General features: G+C 42.6%; 1 protein-coding gene across 4 annotated transcripts in view; it reads left to right on the top strand.

The window, feature by feature from the left end:
• SPIDR (scaffold protein involved in DNA repair) overlaps positions 1-21,361 on the top strand; it is a 336,133-nt gene that overhangs the window by 119,738 nt on the left and 195,034 nt on the right. For all 4 annotated transcript variants that reach the window (XM_084620824.1, XM_084620825.1, XM_084620827.1 and 1 more), the window contains one exon: positions 13,375-13,594. In XM_084620824.1, the coding sequence (XP_084476950.1) occupies positions 13,375-13,594 (220 nt within the window). The remainder of the gene's footprint in view (positions 1-13,374; positions 13,595-21,361) is intronic.

Genomic DNA, 21,361 nt, shown 5'->3' with positions numbered 1-21,361 from the left:
TTGGATCAGGTGCGACTCCACTCAGGCCAGAGCCTTCCTCCCCAAGACTCGATTCCATGGGTGACCTCATCTTGTCTTTGCATGCCCAACCGATCACCACTGCCTACACGTGCCTAAAACTGTTAGGTCACATGGCGGCATCCAATTACGTGGTCTGGCATGTGCGACTCCGCCTCAAACCTCTACAGGCATGGCTGACATCGATCTATGTCCCCAGTCGGCGTGGCATGGACTGACTGTGGTCAAGATCCCAGATAGTGTACTGTCATTTCTTAACTGGTGGCAGGATCCCACATTGGGGCTGGAAGGAGTCCCCTTTGCAGCCCCAGTCTCATTCGTGACTCTTGCGTCTGACATTTCAGACCTAGGATGGGGAGCCCACCTGGGTGATCTCAGTATGCAAGAGTGTTGGTCCAGTTACAATCGATCCCTGCACATCAACGTCCAGGAACTCAGGGTGGTTCGCCTAGCCTGTGAAGCCTTTCTGCCCACATACAAAACATGGTGGTTCAGGTCCTGATGGACAATATGGCCACTGTCTTCTATCTCAACAGGCAGGACAGAGTCATCTGCCCTCTGCCTAGAAGTCCTACGGCTCTGGAACTTCCGTCTGTAGCATGGCATCCATCTCGTAACCACTCACCGCCCAGGGGCCAAGAACGCCATGTCAGCAGGACATTCTCTTCTTGCCACGAGTGGTCCCTTCATCTGGAGGTGGTCAGTTCTATCTTCCACAAGTGGGGAATCTACCCAGGTGGACCTATTCGTGTCCAGGCAGAACAGAAAATGTCATGTTTTCTGCTTGTTTCAGGGCATGGACAGAGGATCCCTGTCAGATGCCTTCCTGCTCCCGTGGTCGGTGTTAGGGGGCTTATTCCTTCACCCACTTACTTCCCTGGTCCTTCTCGCATGAACCGAGAGCAACAATATCTGAAGTCCAAAGGTGCAAACAATTCGATGTTTATTGGGGTGAACTTCCAGCAAGCATGATTCCAGTTTCCTTCCTTAGTGTCCTCCTTCCCAGCTCTGACACCACAGAACCTTACACCTGTGTCCTTGTTCCCATTCCTGTCCTTAGCCAAACATGATTCCAATTTCCTTACCCACATTCCCTGTTCCCATCTGCCCCACCCACACACCCACTCTCTCACTTCCTGATTGACTGCAGACTATATAGTAAAACTTGAGTTCTGCTTAGCTATACCTTAACCAATCATTTTCCTGAAATTTAACTAACCAATCCTAACATATTGTAACATGATTATGTAACCAATTATATCCCACCACCTTAATTAGTTTACACCCAGCAAAATTAATTATACAGCAGACAGGAACAATCACAGAACCAGACAGAGATTATACAGACAAACAATAGCAAAGTGGGAACTATAATGACAAAACAATACAGAAGTGAGGATTTCACATCCCAGCTATTGATATGTGAGTTCTTGCCAGACAGGATGCTATCAAACTAAGTTTCCTTTTACATTTTCTAGGCACTTTCCTTTCTCTGGAGGTGATAGGCACTATCAGGACAGGATTGTATTCCTAACAGCCCAATAGCACCTTATTTCAATGTGACAAGGTTGGAATGTGAAGATGTGACCGGTTGCTTCCCCGCTTATGGCTGCTTCTGCTGTTTAGCCAAAGGCCTTAGCCTAAGAACAGGGCCTCAGACTGTCACAGTAAGAGAAGGATCTTCCACTGGCAGACAGTGATTTTGATTCTTTCTTTTATACCTCTATAACTAGCCAAGTGATAAGAATACACCTAAATTCTTAAAGTACAGGCCTTTGCAGACAGGCCTGAATATCCTAACAGTCGGGGGCTCCGATGTATGCCTTTCCTCCGGTGCCGTTGCTGCCCAGGGTCCTCATGATGATCAAACAGGACAGGATGGTGGTCATCCTCTTAGTGCCGGTATGATTGCGCCAACACTGGTTCAGCACTCTGCTGTACCTCTCTGTGGCGACCCCGTTCCAGCTTCCGTTCAGGGTGGACCTGTTGTCCCAGAACCACAGCAGTCTTCTGCACCCAAACCTGGCGGCACTAATCTGACAGCTTGGTTGCTGTGTGGCTAAATTCACAGGAGTGGCAGCGCTTGGCTAAGGTCCAGCGAGTCCTGTTGGGAGGTAGAAAGTCCTCCACCAGAGGAACCTACCTGGCCAAATGGAAGCAGTCCACCTGCTAGAGGGCGGATAAGGGTGTCTGTCCCGAGTGAACTGCGTTGCGACTCATTCTAGACTACCTCCTGCGTCTCAAGCTCCAGGGCTTGTCATTCTCATCGATCAAGATCCATCTAGCGGCCATCTTAGCCTTCCACCCGCTGCTCGAGGGCAGGTCGGTTTTCTCTCAGGATATTACGGCCAGATTCCTTAAGGGGCTGGAGTGCCTCTAGCCACATATCAGTGATCCTGTTCCTCCGTGGGGCCCAAATCTGGTGCTGTCTTGGCTCACGGGTTCCCCCTTCAAGCCTCTGGCTTCCTGCTGTCTCCTTCTCCTCTCCTGGAAGGTTCCATTCCTGGTCATGGTGACATCAGCCCGTCAGGTGTCCGAGATTTGGACACTCACCTCGGAGCTGCCTTACACGGTCTTCTTCAAGGACAAGGTCCAGCTAAGACCACATCTGGCCTTCCTTCCCAAGGTAGTATCTCAGTTTCATTCGAGCCAAGACGTTTACTTACCAGTCTTCTTTCCGAAGATCCATAAGTTGGAGAAGGAGCACAGCTACGTGCCCTGGACGTCAGGTGGGCTCTGGCCTCCTACATTGACAGAATCAAGCCATTCTGTAAGGAAATTATTCGCAACTGTGGCCAACAGCATGAAAGGTCACCCTGTATCTGCTCAAAAAATTTCTTCTTGGAAAGTCTGCATTCGCTTCTGCTATCATCAAGCCAAGGTGCTGCCCCTGGCGATCATCACCGCCCACTCTACCAAGGCGCAGGCCTGTTCAGCAGCCTTTCTGGTCCAAGTGCCTATTCAGGACATCTGTGGGGCGGCCACCTAGTCGTCTGTCCATACCTTTACATCCCACTACGCACTTACTCAGCAGGCCTGGGACAACGCTGTATTTGGCAGAGCAATACTGCAAGCCGCAAAGCTGTGAACTCCGAGCCAACCTCCATAGATACTCCTTGTGAGTCACCTAGAATGGAATCGACATGAGCAAGCACTTGTTGACCTGAATTTTATGGGTTGGTTGTTATGGCTCACCACTGATCGCATCTGACCAGAAGATTTATAGGTTCTTGTCCAATTCAGACTACAGAGTCCAAGAACTCAGAGTTCTATATCGGGAGAGGACTCTCGGGGTGCTTTGCAAAACACTTACACTGAGGAAAATACCAAATTGATAAAAGCTTCATTGAGATTAACAGAATAATAAATGCTATGAAATTTATGACTGAAAAACAGTAACCATTCCTATCTGAGCCAAAGATGTATCAAAGCTTATGCTCTAATAAATTTTTTAGTCTCTCAGGGTGCCACAAGTACTCTTGTTCTTTTTACTCTTAACTAATTATACTTTTAGCTATTTAGCGGATCTTACAGGATATAGGCTGGTAGGCTTCTTGCATTTCAGCAAAACTTATTCTATGTATAATTATTAGGAAAAATATATCATATGCCTCAACACATCCTAAATTCATAGGAATTAATACTGATAACATATAAGAATAAAATGGATTAATTCAGAAAGACAAACTTATTATTTGCTATGGCTGGCTGGATTAGTAGGATATAATAGCTAGCAAAGTAATCCTATGGGCTACACACTCAAAGAAGAAAAATGGTTACCTACCTTTTCGTAACTGTTGTTCTTTGAGGTGTGTTGCTCATGTCCATTCCATTACTCGCCCTCCTGCCCCTCTGTCGGAGTTCCGGCAAGAAGGAATTGAGATGGCATAGGGCCAGCGGTGCCTGATATACCGCCATATGAGTGCAGCACTCCAGAGGGTGCCACAGCCAGCCCTACTGATACTGCTAAGGCAAAACTCTCTGACGGCTGGGCACGTGGGTGCACATACACCTAGAATGGAATGGACATGAGCAACACATCTCGAAGAACAACAGTTACGAAAAGCTAAGTAAACGTTTTTTCTATAAGGTAAGTAACTTTCTCTTTTTTGCTTGTTTTTTTACAAGGAAGTTGGGCCTTCCTATGAGAAAGAATAATGGTATGTTCAATCACTCAAAACACCATAAATAATTTCTTAAAGAGCACAGAACTTTTCAAATAGGGCCAAATTCAGACAGCCTCTTCCATATGTCCGTAAGTGGGGTAAAGAGGTACTCTTGCATCTATAGTCTTTATTTTCTCAGAAATAGAACTTATGAATGGGTTCAGAAATTATCACCACATGAAGAAATATGATCTCTTTAGAGCAGACTAACATCAAGACAGTTATGCTGTGAAGTCCCCTGAAGCCCCACTCTGCTTCCTAGTTTTGAGACATTGGCTTTGGATTGGCATGCAGCTGCTGGCTGAGTTTGAAGTACCCATGCCTGGAGACTTCTACTGCAGGAAGAAGGAGGAGCAAAGGAAGAGAAGCCATGTTGAAAAACTACTGATGTAAAAAAGAAATATTCAAGACATTTTTTTTAACTTGAGAAGAAAAATATAAATATGTGGCCTGAATCTGGGAAGTATAGAATAGGCCATTGCTCCACTGAATATAATGGAAATTGAAGGCATTCAGCACCCTCTCCAAGTGGTGCTCAGTGCCATGCAAAATCAGGCCCAAATTAGACAAATAGAAGTTAAACAATGTGGACTAAAATATTGCCTCATTTTAAAATTAGTAACCAGCAGGGACAAATGGAGAGCTTATCATTAACTATCTTTTTTTTTAAACTAAAAATGCAACAAAAAAAAGTACTTCATCCTCTCAAGTTGAAAACAGTTGAAAACAGTTGAACTCCATCAGTCCTCAAAGTATCAATCCTGAAGCACTTGCATGAGAGGAAAGTGATCAGGAACAGCCAGCATGGATTCACCAAGGGAAGGTCATGCCTGACTAATCTAATCGCCTTTTATGATGAGATTACTGGTTCTGTGGATGAAGGGAAAGCAGTGGATGTATTGTTTCTTGACTTTAGCAAAGCTTTTGACACGGTCTCCCATAGTATTCTTGTCAGCAAGTTAAGGAAGTATGGGCTGGATGAATGCACTATAAGGTGGGTAGAAAGCTGGCTAAATTGTTGGGCTCAACGGGTAGTGATCAATGGCTCCATGTCTAGTTGGCAGCCGGTATCAAGTGGAGTGCCCCAAGGGTCGGTCCTGGGGCCGGTTTTATTCAATATCTTCATAAATGATCTGGAGGATGGTGTGGATTGCACTCTCAGCAAATTTGCGGATGATACCAAACTGGGAGGAGTGGTAGATATGCTGGAGGGGAGGGATAGGATACAGAAGGACCTAGACCAATTGGAAGATTGGGCCAAAAGGAATCTGATGAGGTTCAATAAGGATAAGTGCAGGGTCCTGCACTTAGGACGGAAGAACCCAATGCACAGCTACAGACTAGGGACCGAATGGCTAGGCAGCAGTTCTGCGGAAAAGGACCTAGGGGTGACAGTGGACGAGAAGCTGGATATGAGTCAGCAGTGTGCCCTTGTTGCCAAGAAGGCCAATGGCATTTTGGGATGTATAAGTAGGGGCATAGCGAGCAGATCGAGGGACGTGATCGTTCCCCTCTATTCGACATTGGTGAGGCCTCATCTGGAGTACTGTGTCCAGTTTTGGGCCCCACACTTCAAGAAGGATGTGGATAAATTGGAGAGAGTCCAGCGAAGGGCAACAAAAATGATTAGGGGACTGGAACACATGAGTTATGAGGAGAGGCTGAGGGAGCTGGGATTGTTTAGCCTGCAGAAGAGAAGAATGAGGGGGGATTTGATAGCTGCTTTCAACTACCTGAAAGGGGGTTCCAAAGAGGATGGCTCTAGACTGTTCTCAATGGTAGCAGATAACAGAACGAGGAGTAATGGTCTCAAGTTGCAGTGGGGGAGGTTTAGATTGGATATTAGGAAAAACTTTTTCACTAGGAGGGTGGTGAAACACTGGAATGCGTTACCTAGGGAGGTGGTAGAATCTCCTTCCTTAGAGGTTTTTAAGGTCAGGCTTGACAAAGCCCTGGCTGGGATGATTTAACTGGGAATTGGTCCTGCTTTGAGCAGGGGGTTGGACTAGATGACCTTCTGGGGTCCCTTCCAACCCTGATATTCTATGATTCTATGATTCTTCTAAAGCAGCCCCAGAATATGGGCTTATTTCTTAGCACTACACATTCTATCAGCAATATTATGTTTACGGGATTGTTTGCATTTCCATAAGATTTTATTCCATGAACTGTTACAGGCAGAATCAATAGAAATCCAACAGAATGTATTTCATTTTCTTGGGAGCCAAAATGGCAAAAATCCTAGGAAATTCAGACTGTTAAATTATTTATTTTAATTATTTGGTTACATCAAATATATTACAAAACTACTTGTAATCTGTAAATCATATAATTTGGTTCTGTAGTTTTTTTATTATATTTGATCATAAGTGACTATCCGTAATTGCTTTCTCTGAAGTATCTGTCCTTCTCAGAAGCTGAGCTGTCACCCCACTCAGGTGATATCAGCTCAAAAGGTGTAGATCTTGGCTGCTCACATGATAAAACCAAACATATGCTGTCCAGACTACCTTTGCACAAAACAGGAACAAAAATATTTAATAATTTTGCTTTAAATTATGGTTTAATTTGGAAAACAACTTTCCCTGTTTTCTAGGGTGTTATATTAAGATTTCTTGGTCTTGATTTTTGTGGGAATTCTGTGCCCCTGGATTTCTCCTGGCACTGATTATAGCTTGACCTTATTATTAGAGCCCTCCGTGGATACAAAATTTTGATCCGCATCCGTGTGCGATCCGCAAACATGGTCCACAGATATCCATAGATTTGCATGGCTCTATTTATTATGCATTACTTTGGCTGTTTAAATCTTGCGGGGTGTCTGTGTGTGTGTGTGAGAGAGAGAAATATGAGCATATGAATTTCAATTTTTGTTGACTTAGTACTTCATATATCTCCCCTTCCTCTTATCCTTTTCCCTTGAATTACCTCATCACCATAATTTTCACACTGGTGTATCTCTTCTGAAGAGATGTGTAAATTCTTTCCCAAGACTGTCTATGCTGTTTTGTTCTGAGAAACTTACTCTGCCTCATCTTCCCTGGGACTGAATGAGCTGCAGTGTAATTTAGGGCACCTACAGCTTCTGTTAGCCTCAGTAGTGGTGGGGAGCAAACAGGACCCATAGTTTTCACTTTCACTCTCCAAGCCTCCTTTGGAGCCCAATTAAATGGCTTTTTTATTTAATCTTTGCAAGTAATTATCATACATTTGAACTGTCCCTTGCGTTTCTACATAATTTATAATTCATCTGTTTACGGTTTTATGGGAGACTGCTTATTTCATGTAACAGCTTTGACCTCAATGGGCTTTGAGTCAGAACCTAATACTTGAAGAATAAATAAGTTGCATTTTTAAAGAGTCAATATTAATGAGCTCTTTGTATATTGTTTATTAAATAGACTCTTTAATAGTCCACCACTGAAGATACTGTATCATTCTTATTTTTGCTGAATTGCAGCTTTTCTGGCAGACTGTATTTAACAGCCCTGGTCTCACAGATTATAGAGACAGATGTAAAATATAAACTGGATAGATAGTTTTACTCAATAGTCCTCTTCATTCAGCTCAGACAAAAAATAGAGAAAAGCTTGTAGTTCCAAGAATTTCACAAACAGTTTTTAAAAAATTATAGTCCTGTATTCGTCCCCTGTATGACACGGACAATTTGGAAAAACACTATTTTTGAGTTTTCAAGAAGATTCCTGCAGATGGCAGAATCAAAGTTTTAATTGAGTAGGTAAAATAGTAAGTCTGTTTAATTAGCTCTAGTCACATCTTATCTATATACATATTTAATAATTGACCAATTAGCATAGCATCTATTTTATATTTTGTCCTCAGTATAATCCCTCTACATGATACAGTTTCATAGTTATTGCTTCAACGTATTCAGTCCATATAGTCAGCATAAGCACAGACTCCATGAGTGCTCCAGAAAAAAAATAGTGGGTGCTCAGCACCCACTGGTGGACCCCTCCTCGCATCTACCCCTCAGTGCCTCCAGCTGGTGGCAGGCCCCACCAATCAGCTCCCCCCTCCCCGTCGCCTCCTGCCTGCCGTGGATCAGCTATTCAGTGGCATGCAGGAGGCGCTGGGGGTAAGGGGAGGAGCGGGAGCAGAAAGAGGCAGGGGGAGAGCGCAGAATGGGGCGGGAAGAGCAGGGGCAGGGCTGGGCAAGGTCAGGGGAACTTCTCCAGATGCCAGGGAGTGGAAGGGGTGGGACCAGCCACTTCTGCCTGCAGGGACATTGCTCTGCAGCATAGTGGGTTGGCAGCTGCCTGAGAGAGCCTGGCTGGGGAGACGGTTTCTGCTCCCCATCTGGGCTTGGGTGACAGGGACTGGGGGTGAGCAAGTCTGAGACCCCCTCCCCCAGCACATTTCTGGCTCGCTCAGCCGAGCCTGGGCAGGCTATCTCGGGCAGCTGCTGGGCTGCAGAGCATTAGAAGAGGCTCCCCTCTCCTCCCCTCCCAAGCTCCTTCACACCAGGGAGAGTGCCAGAACATGCTGGGGGCCAGGTGCAGAGGGAGGACAGAGTGTCCCCTGCTGCACGTAACATGTCTGGGAGAGCGTGGTGGCCCTCGGCTGGGTGGGGGGTGTTGGCTGGAGGGGCGCATGTGACCTCCCCTTTAGATCGTGCCCTCCCCCACCATATGGGGAGGCACCAGTTGTCTATGGGGTGCCCTCAGAGGACGAGGCAGAATGGGACGGGAAGAGGCGGAGCTGGGGAAGGGATGGAGTGGGGGCATGGCCTGGGGGCAGGGGTTAAGTACCCTCCAGGAAATCAGGAAGACAGCACCTATGGTAGTCAGGATTCCTGCATACCATTAAAGTATTTTTCTTGTTGTTAACATAAATGGTTGGTTAGTTCTAAGAAACCTACCTCCTTGTTATGCAGAATTGCTACCAACATACCTCTAAGCTTGCTTTCCCTAGGTACTGCATCACTGAATGCAAAAACATAATTCTGCCTTGGCAGTGGAATACAGTAGAATGAGGTCTTCAGAAGTTTGACAAGAATTTCCATAGATTATCCGAAGTAGAAAGGAAAACACTGCAAGTAACATCCTCAAGCAAACAAAACAAACAACCAAGCTTGAAGCTGTCAAAATTACAGCTGTCCAGTCCACCTCCTCGCCCGTACACACACCCTCGATGCGCAAGCAGACACATTTGATGATTTAATTGGCATAAAAATCCAAGAGCCAAATGAATTAAACATTAAAGCTGCATTCTGTACTTTCCCATTTCGTCTTTTGCCAGCAATCCAGGCTGCTTCTCCTGGTTTTTGAGAGAGCATTCTGTCAACAGGAGTAAGAGCACAGTTTCTGAGTAAATGTAACTATCTGTATGGATATAAATAATCAAATAGGTTGTGGTTCTGTATACTTTGTATTTCTGCCATGTGCAAGGCTTAATTGGGATCTTGAAGTAGCTGGTTACACATTTCTTTTGGTGAGGAAATGTTCTTCTTTGTACAATATTAACTCTGTCTTGTGTCAATTTTCAGACTGAAGAACAACCTGAGAATAGTGGGAATGGGGTTTCTCTTGTCTTTTCTAGGGTTTCATATAAAGTTAAGAATTAATTTGAGAATATTTTGGTGTATTCAAATCTGGCTCATTTTCATGTATATTATTAAAAAACAGAACCCAGTGTGTTTCACCTTGTCAGATCATCATCTTGTCCTACAGAAATTTTCTGAACTTACTGCTGGATCAGCTGACCTAATTATATGCTGCATAGTCAAAATGGCAAAACTTCGTTTATTAGAGCTGGATATTTCAAATGCTAGATTGGCCTCACTAGTTCTTCTTTTTTTTTTAATTTGAAAAAAAAAGTTTGATTATAATTTTTGTGTGTGTTTGAAGTTAATTTGAGTGACTCAAATGGTTTTTAGAATACATGAATATTAAAATTGTGGGGTAGGTCTAGTGAAGGAAACATCCAATTACTTTAAAGGCAGGGAATTTTTGTGGTGGGAAAATCTGTTTATGAATACCACATGGTTTAGAGTTAGCTGAGAACCACAACAAGCATTCAAGTATAATTCACGAAAGTGTGAATATTCTCAAGATAGTTCATGAGAGCGTGAATATTCTAAAGTTTGTTTTTAGGCTCTGAAAACCTGCCCAGACTTTGGCATCACAGGTTTATTGGAAGCTTGTGCATAAGTAGAACTTAACTGTTTTAGATAACTCTTGAGGTTAGATTTTAACCTAACAATGTGTCCTGAGAGGCGGAGAAAGACGTGTAATAATAATAGAATAAAATCCAGTTCTTGAATAGCACTTTTTATCAGTAGATCTCAAAATGCTTTACAAAAGAGGAAAATGAGGCATTATGAGCTGAAGTGGCTTGCCCAAGATCATCCAACAGGCCGAGCTGGGAACAGAACTCAGGTCTCCTGGGTAGAACCGATGAGAAATTCTGGCAGAATGTTTTCCATCAGAAAACGCTGATTTGTTGAAAGCAAAATGTTTCATTGAAATCTGCTGCTTTTGATAAAAACTTGTTTTGAAATGAAAATTGAAACAAAGTGTTTTGATAAGGTTGAAAAGTCCCATTTCAGGGTTTTTGGACATTTTTAGATCTCTACACAAATGCAAGGAGTGTGGGGAATAAACAGGAAGCACTGGAAGTATTAGTACATAACTAAGTTATGATTTAAAGTCTCATGACTGGAATATTGGTATAGAGGTGTATAGCTTGTTCAGAAAGTACAGGCGGGAAAAAGAGGGAGGAGGATTGCATTACACATAAAGGATATATATATATAATTGTTAGGAGATGTAGAAGAAGGTGGGAGGCAGACCAGTTGAGAGTCTCTGGATAAAGATAAAAGTGCTAACAATAGGGGTGCTGTCATGGGAGAAGTCTATTATAGACCACCAAAGCAGGAAAATGGAAGAGAAGGTAGATGAGGCATTTCTGAAACAAATAACAGAAATATCCACAACGCAGGACCTGATAGTAATGGGGGACTTTAACCCAGACGTATGTTGGGAAAGTGGTAGAGCAAAACACAACATTTCCAGTCAGTTCTTGGAATGTATCAGGACAATTGTTTGTTCCAGAAAGTAGAGGAAGTAACCGGGGGATAGTCATTTTAGACTTGATTCTGACCAACAGAGAGTAATTGTTAGCAAATCTGAAGGTGAAAGGCAATTTGGGTGATTGTGATCATGAAAAGATAGATTTCGTGATTTGAAGGAAAGGAAGGCGTAAGGGCAGCAGAATAAGGATAATGGGCTTTAACAAACTCAGAGAACTGGTAGGTAAGGTCCAATGGGAGGAAAATCTAGGGGAAAAAGGAGTTCAGGAGAGCTGGCAGTTCCTAAGGGAGACAATATTAAGGGCACAACTGCAAGGAAGGATAGGAAGACTAGTAAGAAGCCAATATGGCTCCATCAGGAGCTCTTTAATGACCTGGAAATCAAAAAGGAGTCCTACAAAAAGTGGAAACAAGGTCAAATTGATGGAGTACAAAAGAACAGCGCAAGTATGTAGGGAAAAAATCATAAAAGCTAAGTCACGAAATGAGTTGCACCTAGAAGGGCCATAAACAGCAAGAAGAGGTTCTTGAAGTACATTAGGAGTAAGAGAAAAATGAGGGAAAGTGTATGTCCTTTACTTAGTGGGGAAGGAGAGCTAATAACTGATAACATCTAGAAAGCTGAGGTGCTTCACTAAAAAGACTAATGATCACCAGATACTCAACACAATTAATATTGACAACTAAGGGGAAGGAATGCAAGCCAAACTAGAGAGAGAACAGGTTAAAAGAATATTTAGATAAGTTACATCTAACTTAGAAGTTCATCCTAGGTTACGTAAGGAACTAGCTGAAGCAGTTATCTTTGAAAATTCCTGGAGGACTGGAGAGGTTCCAGAAGACTGGAGAAGGACGAACATAGTACCTATCTTTAAAAAGGGGAACAACAAGGACCTGGGGAACTATAGACCAGTCAGCCTAACTTCAATACCCAGAAAGATACTGGAGCAAATTATTAAACAATCAATTACCTGGAGGATAATAAGGTTATAACGAGTAGTCAGCATGGATTTGTTGAGTACAAATCATGTCAAAACAACTTAATTTCCATTTTTGATCAATTAACTGACCTAATGGATCGGAGGGAAGCAGTAGTGATATATCTGGATTTTAGTGAGGTTTTTGACACAGTTCCCCATGACATACTCATAAGCAAACAAGGGAAATGTGGTTTAGTTGTATTTACTATAGGTGGGTGCTCAACTGGTTGAAAGACTGTACTCAAAGCGTAGTTATCAATGGTGTACTGTCAAGTTGGGAGAGTATATTTACTGTGGTCCTGCAGAGGTCAGTTTTGGGTCTGGTACTATGTAATATTTTCATTAATGATTTGGAAAATGGGTTAGAGTGTGTGCTTATAAAATCTGCAGATGACCCCAAGCTGGGAGGGGTTGCAAGCACTTTGGAGGCCTGGAGTAGTCTGCAAAATGACCTTGACAAATTGAAAAATTGGTCTGAATTAACAAGATTAAATTCAATAAAGACAGGTGTCCTTAGGAAGGTAAAATCAAATTCACAAATACAAAATGGGGCATAAGTGGCTAGATGTTAGTACTGCTGAAAAGGATCTGGGGGTTATAGTGGATCACAAACTGAAGATGAGTCATCAATGTAATGCAGCTGCAAAAAAAGACTAATATGAACAGGAGTGTTGTATGTAATACATGGATGGTAAATGTCCTGCTTTACTTGGCACTGGTGAGGTCCCAGCTAGAGTACTACATCCAGTTCTTGGCACGACACTGTTTCTTCTGTATACACCTTGGGTGGCTCTTCTCCCCACCACCCAAGGTGTATACAAACTGCTTCAAAAATAGTGTTGTTTTTTTTAAATGGTGTATGGTACTGTCCTCAGTATTTGGAATACATAGAGAGACTTTAATGCTTTGTTCAGTTCATGACATCTATATAGAATATGTTTTGTGATGATGTGGTGTTTAAGAAAGCAGGTTCGTAGCCTGGTGTTGTATTATTTCACTTTGGTTGTTTAACACGTCCAAGCAGTTTTGACTGCTTTGTCAAAAGAAATGAGAGGAGTCTGACAGTGGGATGTGAATCTGTGTGCCACTACTCTGGTCTGTAGGACTCGTCTTCCTAACTTTTTATTTTGTTTTTGTCACTTTGCTTACTTTCCAGGAGGCAAATCCGGTGTATTAATTGTGAAGATCTTAGAGGTACAAGAGGAATGCGCTATGCAAGTTGCTCTCTGCCAGCAGTTGGGACCGCTGTCTGCTGACAGCTCCTCTGAAGAGGTTGTCGTTGAGTCTGAGCCCAGAGTCAAAGTTCTCTTTACAAAGGAAACAGCAGCTCAACTCAAGGGAGGCCCACAGGATATTGTCCACATCTATCCTCCCTGGTAAGTACAATACGTTGGTTGCACCAGCCGTAGTGTTAAAAGATAAGGTATTTTTATCAGACCATTCATCACATTATTACAGAAAAGGCTCCAGAGAGTCAGGCCTTGTGTCTCTGGTGGCTTGTGAGAATTTTTGACAGACACGTTAATGTAATGCTAGGTTAGGTAACAAGGAAATATAATACCTGCTTGTGTTACTGTGGGCTTTGATTTTGTTTTTCATTTAATATTTTCATGTTTAGGATTCATTAAAAACTGTTTACAATGATAATACCAATTAAATACATTTTCTGGTGGGGTAAAGTGAATCAGAAATATTCCTGTGTTGTCTTTAGTTTGGGCATATCCCTGTTGGTGGAAAAGTCTATTCTAACTGTGCAGTACTCAGCAGATACTCCATGGAAGGATAGTGTGTCTGAAAAAAGTAAAATAAATCACTCACTACTTATCAGTAAGACTACAGTAAATGGCTGGTTATCATTTTCACGGCTAACTCTATTCCACTCCACAAACTCAACTGTAGCACGCATTGTTAACTTTCTCTGGAACTTGTCAAAATATAACTTTGGCTGAACTGTTTAACTTTTCTGGACTGAGGGCAGCATAAGATGACTATATTTTTAGAGTGAAGGATTGGTTGTAGCGTGTAGGCGTTGTGGCATTGGGTCAGCAGTTTGGAGACTTTTTAGGGTAGGGCTGTTGCTCTTCTCCCCACCAGCCAAGGTCTATACAAACTGAAAAATAGAAAACTTTTTTTCTGCTAATATCTTTCTCATAGTCATCTCAGGTGTTATCCCAAACAGCAGTAGGTAAAAGTATCTGCGTCACCTCTTCCCACCGGGCATCCTTGCCCCTGCCGCACTTCAGGGGGTAGGGATAAGAGGTCCCAGGAGGGCTGTTAGGAAGTTTTGGGGCTTGCTCCCACTCACTGCCTTCACAGTGCACGCTGCCCAGGTGCCTTTGCACACACAGCCCCAGGGAGAGCAGGGGTGGAGGAGGGGCCGGGAGCGGCAGGGCTCCCAGTTCAGCATGGTTGGGGGTGGGATGACCTGCAACATCCTGGCGGTCAAAGCCACTTCGTGCCTGTCAACTTTGCTCCCTGCTCCAGGCAAGCTCTGTGCAGCAGCAGCAAGGAGGAGCCGGAGCTTCTGCCGCAAGAGGAACAGGAACAGGGAGCGGGTTTGACCAGGCAGTAATGGTGCTTCCAGCCACTGTGCTGCTGCCTGCAGCACCGCTCCTCTTCTGCCAGGAACTCTGGGATATATCCAGAGGTCTTCTGGGACCCAAGTCAAGCTGGGACTGCGTGCACACGAGAAATCAATAGGCTTTGGACCCCAGGTTCCAACTTAACACTGACTTGGACCCTCCAGCCCTGCAGAGTCCTGGGATGCAAGGGGGGGTCAGGTACCAGCACTTGAAGAAGAAATGGCAGTTACTTACAGGTAACTGGAAGTTCTTTTCAATTTGTGGTCTGTATCTGTATTCCACTACTTGCCCTCCATTCCCTCTGCTCCGTACCTCTCTGGATTTGCGTTAGGAGGAGGAATTGGAGAGGTGTCGGCCTGCACTGCCTCTTCTGCCCTCAGGAGCACAAGGAGATCTGCGCATGTGTGGGCCAATGGAAAATGCTTGCTAGAATTTCTGGACTCAGGCACATGGTGCACATGTGTACCCACATGTGGAATACAGATAAGGACCACACAGCTTGAAGAACTTCTAGTTTACAGGTATGTAATCTCTATTTATGCATAGTCTCTTGGAACCCAACACAGAAAAAAGCACATCTTTTGCAAGCTCCTTAAGCACTGAGCAATCACTGAACCCCCACAGGGTTCTTCATATTGGCAAAAGATCATCTTATGAAGTCAGAATATTTATGCATGGGGCATTTCAGAATTGTTAGAGGTGCTCTCATAATTTCTGTTGTTGTAAAGGCTTATTTTTAAAGACTGGTGGATAGTGGCAAAATTCCGTGATATCTGATCTGCAGTCCCATTTTACATCATTTTGGTGGTGTTTTGATGCCAAATTGTCTTCCTTCCTCACTCAGCCAAATGTTAAATGAAGTTGGCCTGGATGTTGTTAAAGTAAACCATTTTTCTTGTTTTTAAAAAAGGTTATAATTTGGAAGTCGTAATTTTACATAAATTTGAAACTTGTCTTGTATTTAGTGGATGTTTCCTCCACTACACTAAAAAAATAGTGCAGGAGTGCGGGTTATTTGGTTAAACTCTTATTTAAGAGTAATAAAATATCCTCCACTACCTTTGGATTGAATAAACATTTTTATAATTTGAAGGAGGAAAAAACATGAGGTAAAAACATGTTCATAGGTCTCTTCTAAAGGTAATGGGACAAATCTATCCCTGATGTAAATCCATTGAAGTCAATGGAGTTACTCCGTGGATTAATTTGACCCAATATGTTATGAACTGAATATTTTTTGTTACTGTGTTATAATATATATGGCTAGTAACGTTAGAAAAGGTAAAACAAACAGTGATTTTTTTTTCAAGCTTAGAATAGGGTACTCGACTTTAAAAATAAATATCACAGTTTAAAGTGTTGAACCAAGACTTTAGATGATCCTTTTAAGTAGGGAACACAATCATATACAGTAGATAAAATGAAGCTTTGAATAGTGTAAGATTCACTTCTATAACGTTAATAAATGATTCCATCACATCAGCGTTATGATTCAGCATTCCAGACACCACTAGTTAGAAAACAGGAATCAATAGGACTGTGGATGTGGACAGAAGTACGTACGAGTCTACAATGAGTGTAATTTGTCATAATGAAATACAGCTGTGGCCTTTAAAGAAAAACTGGCAGAACTTCATTTTCTAAAATAAAGCTATTTAACATGTGAACAGGTGAAAAAAGCATCTGAAAACACCAAAACACTGTTTAAATAGAACTTCTTCTATTTTTAAAATGAGCTTATTTACACATTTATTTTATCTTTAACATCAATCAGAAACAAAGGAAACTGAATAAGAAAATAGGATGTTAAAATGAGGTTGAGGTTTGACCTATATCAACAAAGAAAGTCATGGCAAAGGCCGCCACCTCATCCTTAAATCACCCAGATATACTTGGAACACATGGCACAGTATGTAAGTTCATCCACTCTTTTGAGGTGCTTGCAGTGTAATGCAGAATGGGGTGAGTTCATAGAATCATAGAATATCAGAGTTGGAAGGGACCTCAGGAGGTCATCTAGTCCAACCCCCTGCTCAAAGCAGGACCAATCCCCAACTAAATCATCCCAGCCAGGGCTTTGTCAAGCCTGACCTTAAAAACTTCTAAGGAAGGAGAGTCCACCACCTCCCTAGGTAACACATTCCAGTGTTTCACCACCCTCCTAGTGAAAAAGTTTTTCCTAATATCCAACCTAAACCTTCCCCACTGCAACTTGAGACCATTACTCCTCATTCTGTCATCTGCTACCACTGAGAACAATCTAGATCCATCCTCTTTGGAACCCCCTTTCAGGTAGTTGAAAGCAGCTATCAAATCCCCCCTCATTCTTCTCTTCTGCAGACTAAACAATCCCAGTTCCCTCAGCCTCTCCTCATAAGTCATGTGTTCCAGTCCCCTAATCATTTTTGTTGCCCTCCGCTGGACTCTTTCCAATTTTTCCACATCCTTCTTGAAGTGTGGGGCCCAAAACTGGACACAGTACTCCAGATGAGTTAAGAGAGGACTGCTTCTGTTGGTGTAAGTTAAATCTGTAGGGCAACATTTTCAAATATGTTCTTCAAATTACTCTCTAGAGTTTTGCACTGAATCTTTGTGCACACAGATTGATCACCTGAGCATGTGAATAAGGTCATTAGACACACCAGTGCTGATTTGTGCATGCGCAAAACTTACATGCATAATTTAGGAGCCAGTGTTTAAAGAATTTACTCTTCACATTATCTACAGTTTCAGAGGATGAGTTTGTATGTGGACATTTGTTGAGCACAAATCACAACTTGACATAAAAAGACAAAAATGTTGCATAAGCAAATGGGTCCTGCAGGAAACATGCATGCATATTTTTGGAAGCAGTGTTTGGATTTGTCCCTAAACACTTTTATATACAGAATCCTGTGTTACTGTAACATTAAGACAAATACTAATTTTAGTTCTGTGACAAAAAATATTCCTTATTCACACGAACAGTCTTTTTATGAGTAGTCCCACTGACTCAATGGAACTTCATGTGTGAAAGAGAATGTGTAAGATCGGGCACTAATTGCTTTATACATTGGATCAGTTTTTTTCACCTAGTTAATGTTTCATACATTGTGTTAAACTTAAAATGTGTATTTACAATCCTCACTGAAGGGAATTTATTTTACTGAGAATTACCACCATCTGCAGGGAAACAAAACCTTACAAGGCAGATGTGATCAGTCTTTGTTCCCTTGGCACTGGTCAGCAGGGAGAAGCGAGTGAAGAGGAGCACAGAAATTAGTCCGGTTTCAGAGTAATAGCCATGTTAGTCTGTATTCGCAAAAAGAAAAGGAGTACTTGTGGCACCTTAGAGTCCGTTGCCAATGATGAAAATTTAAATGAATACTTACTAGAAACCTTGTCTTACAGAATCTCCATCACACGTGGGTTCTCCTTTTCTTGATGGCTACCAGGGGCAATTCAGTTTTTTTGTCATTAAACTCTGGATTATAAGCCGTGCCTTCTACTTCCTGCTAAAAGTTCTGCCTGCAACAGTAAAAGCTACTTTTGCCGATTCAGGTAGAAGTTTTGGAGTAGGGAACTAAGAGGCACACTGAACATTAATTGTAGTTGTTAGTTTGTCCTGTATATTACGAATTTCTGAAGTTCCAACCATAAACAAAAAGGATTTTCTCTGGAGATGACTCACAGGAAATGTCTCATTTACCTGAAGTGTCACAGTTGACTTGTTCTAAACAGGCATAAAAAACCGAAGTTGTCTAATTTGTAAGATGTCTCAATCCTGAGATTGAAGGAGGCTTTTGTCAATTCTGGTTTTAGCCCAAAAACCCTTGCATGTTCAGAGTATTGGATGTAGGAGGCATCTGGTAGGGAGACAATAGCCAATGTTTGGTTTTTGGTGGTGGAGCCAATGCAGCATGTAGGGAAGGCATCAATCTTAATAAAACTTGGCAAGAAGAGTGATCCCAAAGTGTTCCCCCAACTTGGATTTCACAGTTGCAGTAAGTTCAAATATACCTGCTGCTTCCTGAACATAAGTTTGAAGGGGCAAATACAGTTCTAACTTCACTTTTCCTGTTTCCTTTTGTTAGACAGGAGGAAGATGTTTTGCCCATGTCACTGTTTTCTGGACAATGAGGCTTTTTAAAAAAATGCTATCATAAAATACCTCAGCCTGTTTGATAATGATAAAGTAGCAGCTTGGGCTTGCTCTGTTAATGAAACACAGGAACAGTGTGTTCCTCAGTTTGGTGCTGTCTAACTGGAAAAGAACTCTATCATTTGCATTCTGCTGTTACTCATAAACTTTTTTTTTAAATCATAAAAAAAATAAGGAAGAAATATGTTTTGCAAAACTTCAGTTCCCTTACGTGTTCCACTGATAAAGGCAAGTTCTCTGAATCAGAGGTTGATCAGTCAGACCAGGATCAACAAGAGAGAGTGTTTTCCTTCAGAGCCCTTTGATACAATGTGTACATTTAAAAACATTATCAATATAATAGATATTCAACCAGACAAAGAGGAGGAGAAGAAATCAACAGGCAAATCCCCACTATCAAAAAGGGAGTGAGCACTGTCTTTACATTCTTCCTTTGAAGATATTATAATAGCAGTGTGAGAATCCTGATAAGGGAAAGGAGGCTCAACCAGCAGATAAAATTCTACAAAAGTTCCAAAGCCAGCATGGTGACTATTTCTAAAGTAGATATGGCAGTAGCCTCAAAGCCAAAGATATGATCTTACCATCTGTAGGTGATTACTTTTCAAGATCATGCAGTTAGGAAAATTGAAGCTACCTTAAGGAGAAACTGAAACAGCTGCAGCCTTCTGAAAAGCATTTTTATCCCCAATATATTTTGTTAAAACAGCCTGTCTCTCCTGTTATATTGACTGAAAAAAAAACCTTAAAAATACTGTCCTTAAAAATAGAATGATTTTTTCCATCTATTCTCAGGCCTGGTCTATACTACAAAGTTAAGTCCCCATAAGCCACCTTGCGTAGACCTAGTTGTGCATGTGTGTATGCCTACATTTATCTCCCACTGATATAAACTCTCAGTTATGCCGACATAGTGACACCACCCCCCCCCCCCAAGTGGCATTGAGTCATGGTCAATTTACTGAGGTTGACACAGCGCAGATGTAGATGCTCTGTTACCGATGTTGACACGAACAGTCCTCTAGCACCTCTTCCACAATGCCTGAAACTGACCACTCTGGTCACAGTTGTGAACTCCACAATCCAGGGTTTACACAAACCGGAAGACCTCTCCCCCTTTAAAGCCCTGCAGATTATTCAGATGATTTTTCCTAATTGTCCAGATTGGCAAGCACACCAAGCAGCTCTCCACAGTTATGTGCAACTGTCCAGCTGACCGTGCTGGCTACACAATCCAGACACACATCGTCTTGGAGTAGACAGGAGCTACTGGATCTCCTGGGCCTGTGGGGAGAAGAGGCTGTACAAGCACAGCTACGGACCAGCCATAGAAATGTGAACATATACGAGCAAATTGCATGGGGGGCTGCAGGAGAAGGACTATGATGAGGATCAGCAGCCGTGCTGTGTGAAAACAAAGGAACTGAGACAGGTATACTAGAACGCCAGGGAGGCCAACAGTTGATCCACTGTTGAGCCGCAGACCTGCTGCTTTTACTAAGAGCTGCATGCCACAATTGGCGGAGACCCCACCACCACCTTGCACACCACCATGGATACCTCTGAGGAGGCAGTCACAGGCCCCTGGTGTAAACAGCGAGGCTGAATAGGAGGAAGAGAATGGGGCACATGTGAGCTAGGACCCGTTTGAGCATCCACCACAGTTCAGTCAGTTCTGGCAGTCGAGCATGGGCAAGCCCAATGCAGGCAAAGGAGCCTTGGGTAAGTGTGTTAGTTTCCTATTACCGTGATGGCATCCCCAATTTAGCAGGACACAGCTATCGACTTTTCATTTATTTACTCGTACTATAAGAGGTAGCTGTAGAACAAAGAGAGAACATAAGAATGGCCATACTGGATCAGACCAAAGGTCTGTCTAGCCCAGTATTCTGTCTTCTGACAGTGGCCAATGCCAGGTGCCCCAGAGGGAATGAACAGAACAGATAATCAAATGATCCATTCCCAGTTTCTGGCAAACAGAAGCTAGGGACACCATCCTTGCCCATAGATGGACCTGTCCTCCATGAACTTATCTAGTTGTTTTTTGAATCCTGTTATAGTCTTGGCCTTCACAACATCCTCTGGCAAGGAGTTCCACAGGTTGACTGTTGTGTGAAGAAATATTTCCTTTTGTTTGTTCTAAACCTGCTGCATATTAATTTCATTGGTGACTCCTAGTTCTTGTATTAGGAGAAGGAGTAAATAACACCTCCTTATTTACTTTCTCCACACCAGTCATAATTTTATAGACCTCTATCATGTCTCCCCCTTAGTCATGTCTTTTCCAAGCTGAAAAGTCCCAATCTTATTAATCTCTCCTCATATGGAAGCCGATCCATACCCCTAATAATTTTTAATGCCCTTTTCTGAACCTTTTCCAATTCCAATATATCTTTTTTGAGATGGGACGACCACATCTG

This window comes from Lepidochelys olivacea (genome assembly GCF_965140295.1).
Source record: "Lepidochelys olivacea isolate rLepOli2 genome assembly, chromosome: 2".
In the NCBI taxonomy this organism is placed as follows: Eukaryota; Metazoa; Chordata; order Testudines; family Cheloniidae; genus Lepidochelys; species Lepidochelys olivacea.
The sequence above is the reverse complement of the archived record's forward strand: the minus strand, read 5'-3'. Positions and strand labels throughout refer to the sequence as shown.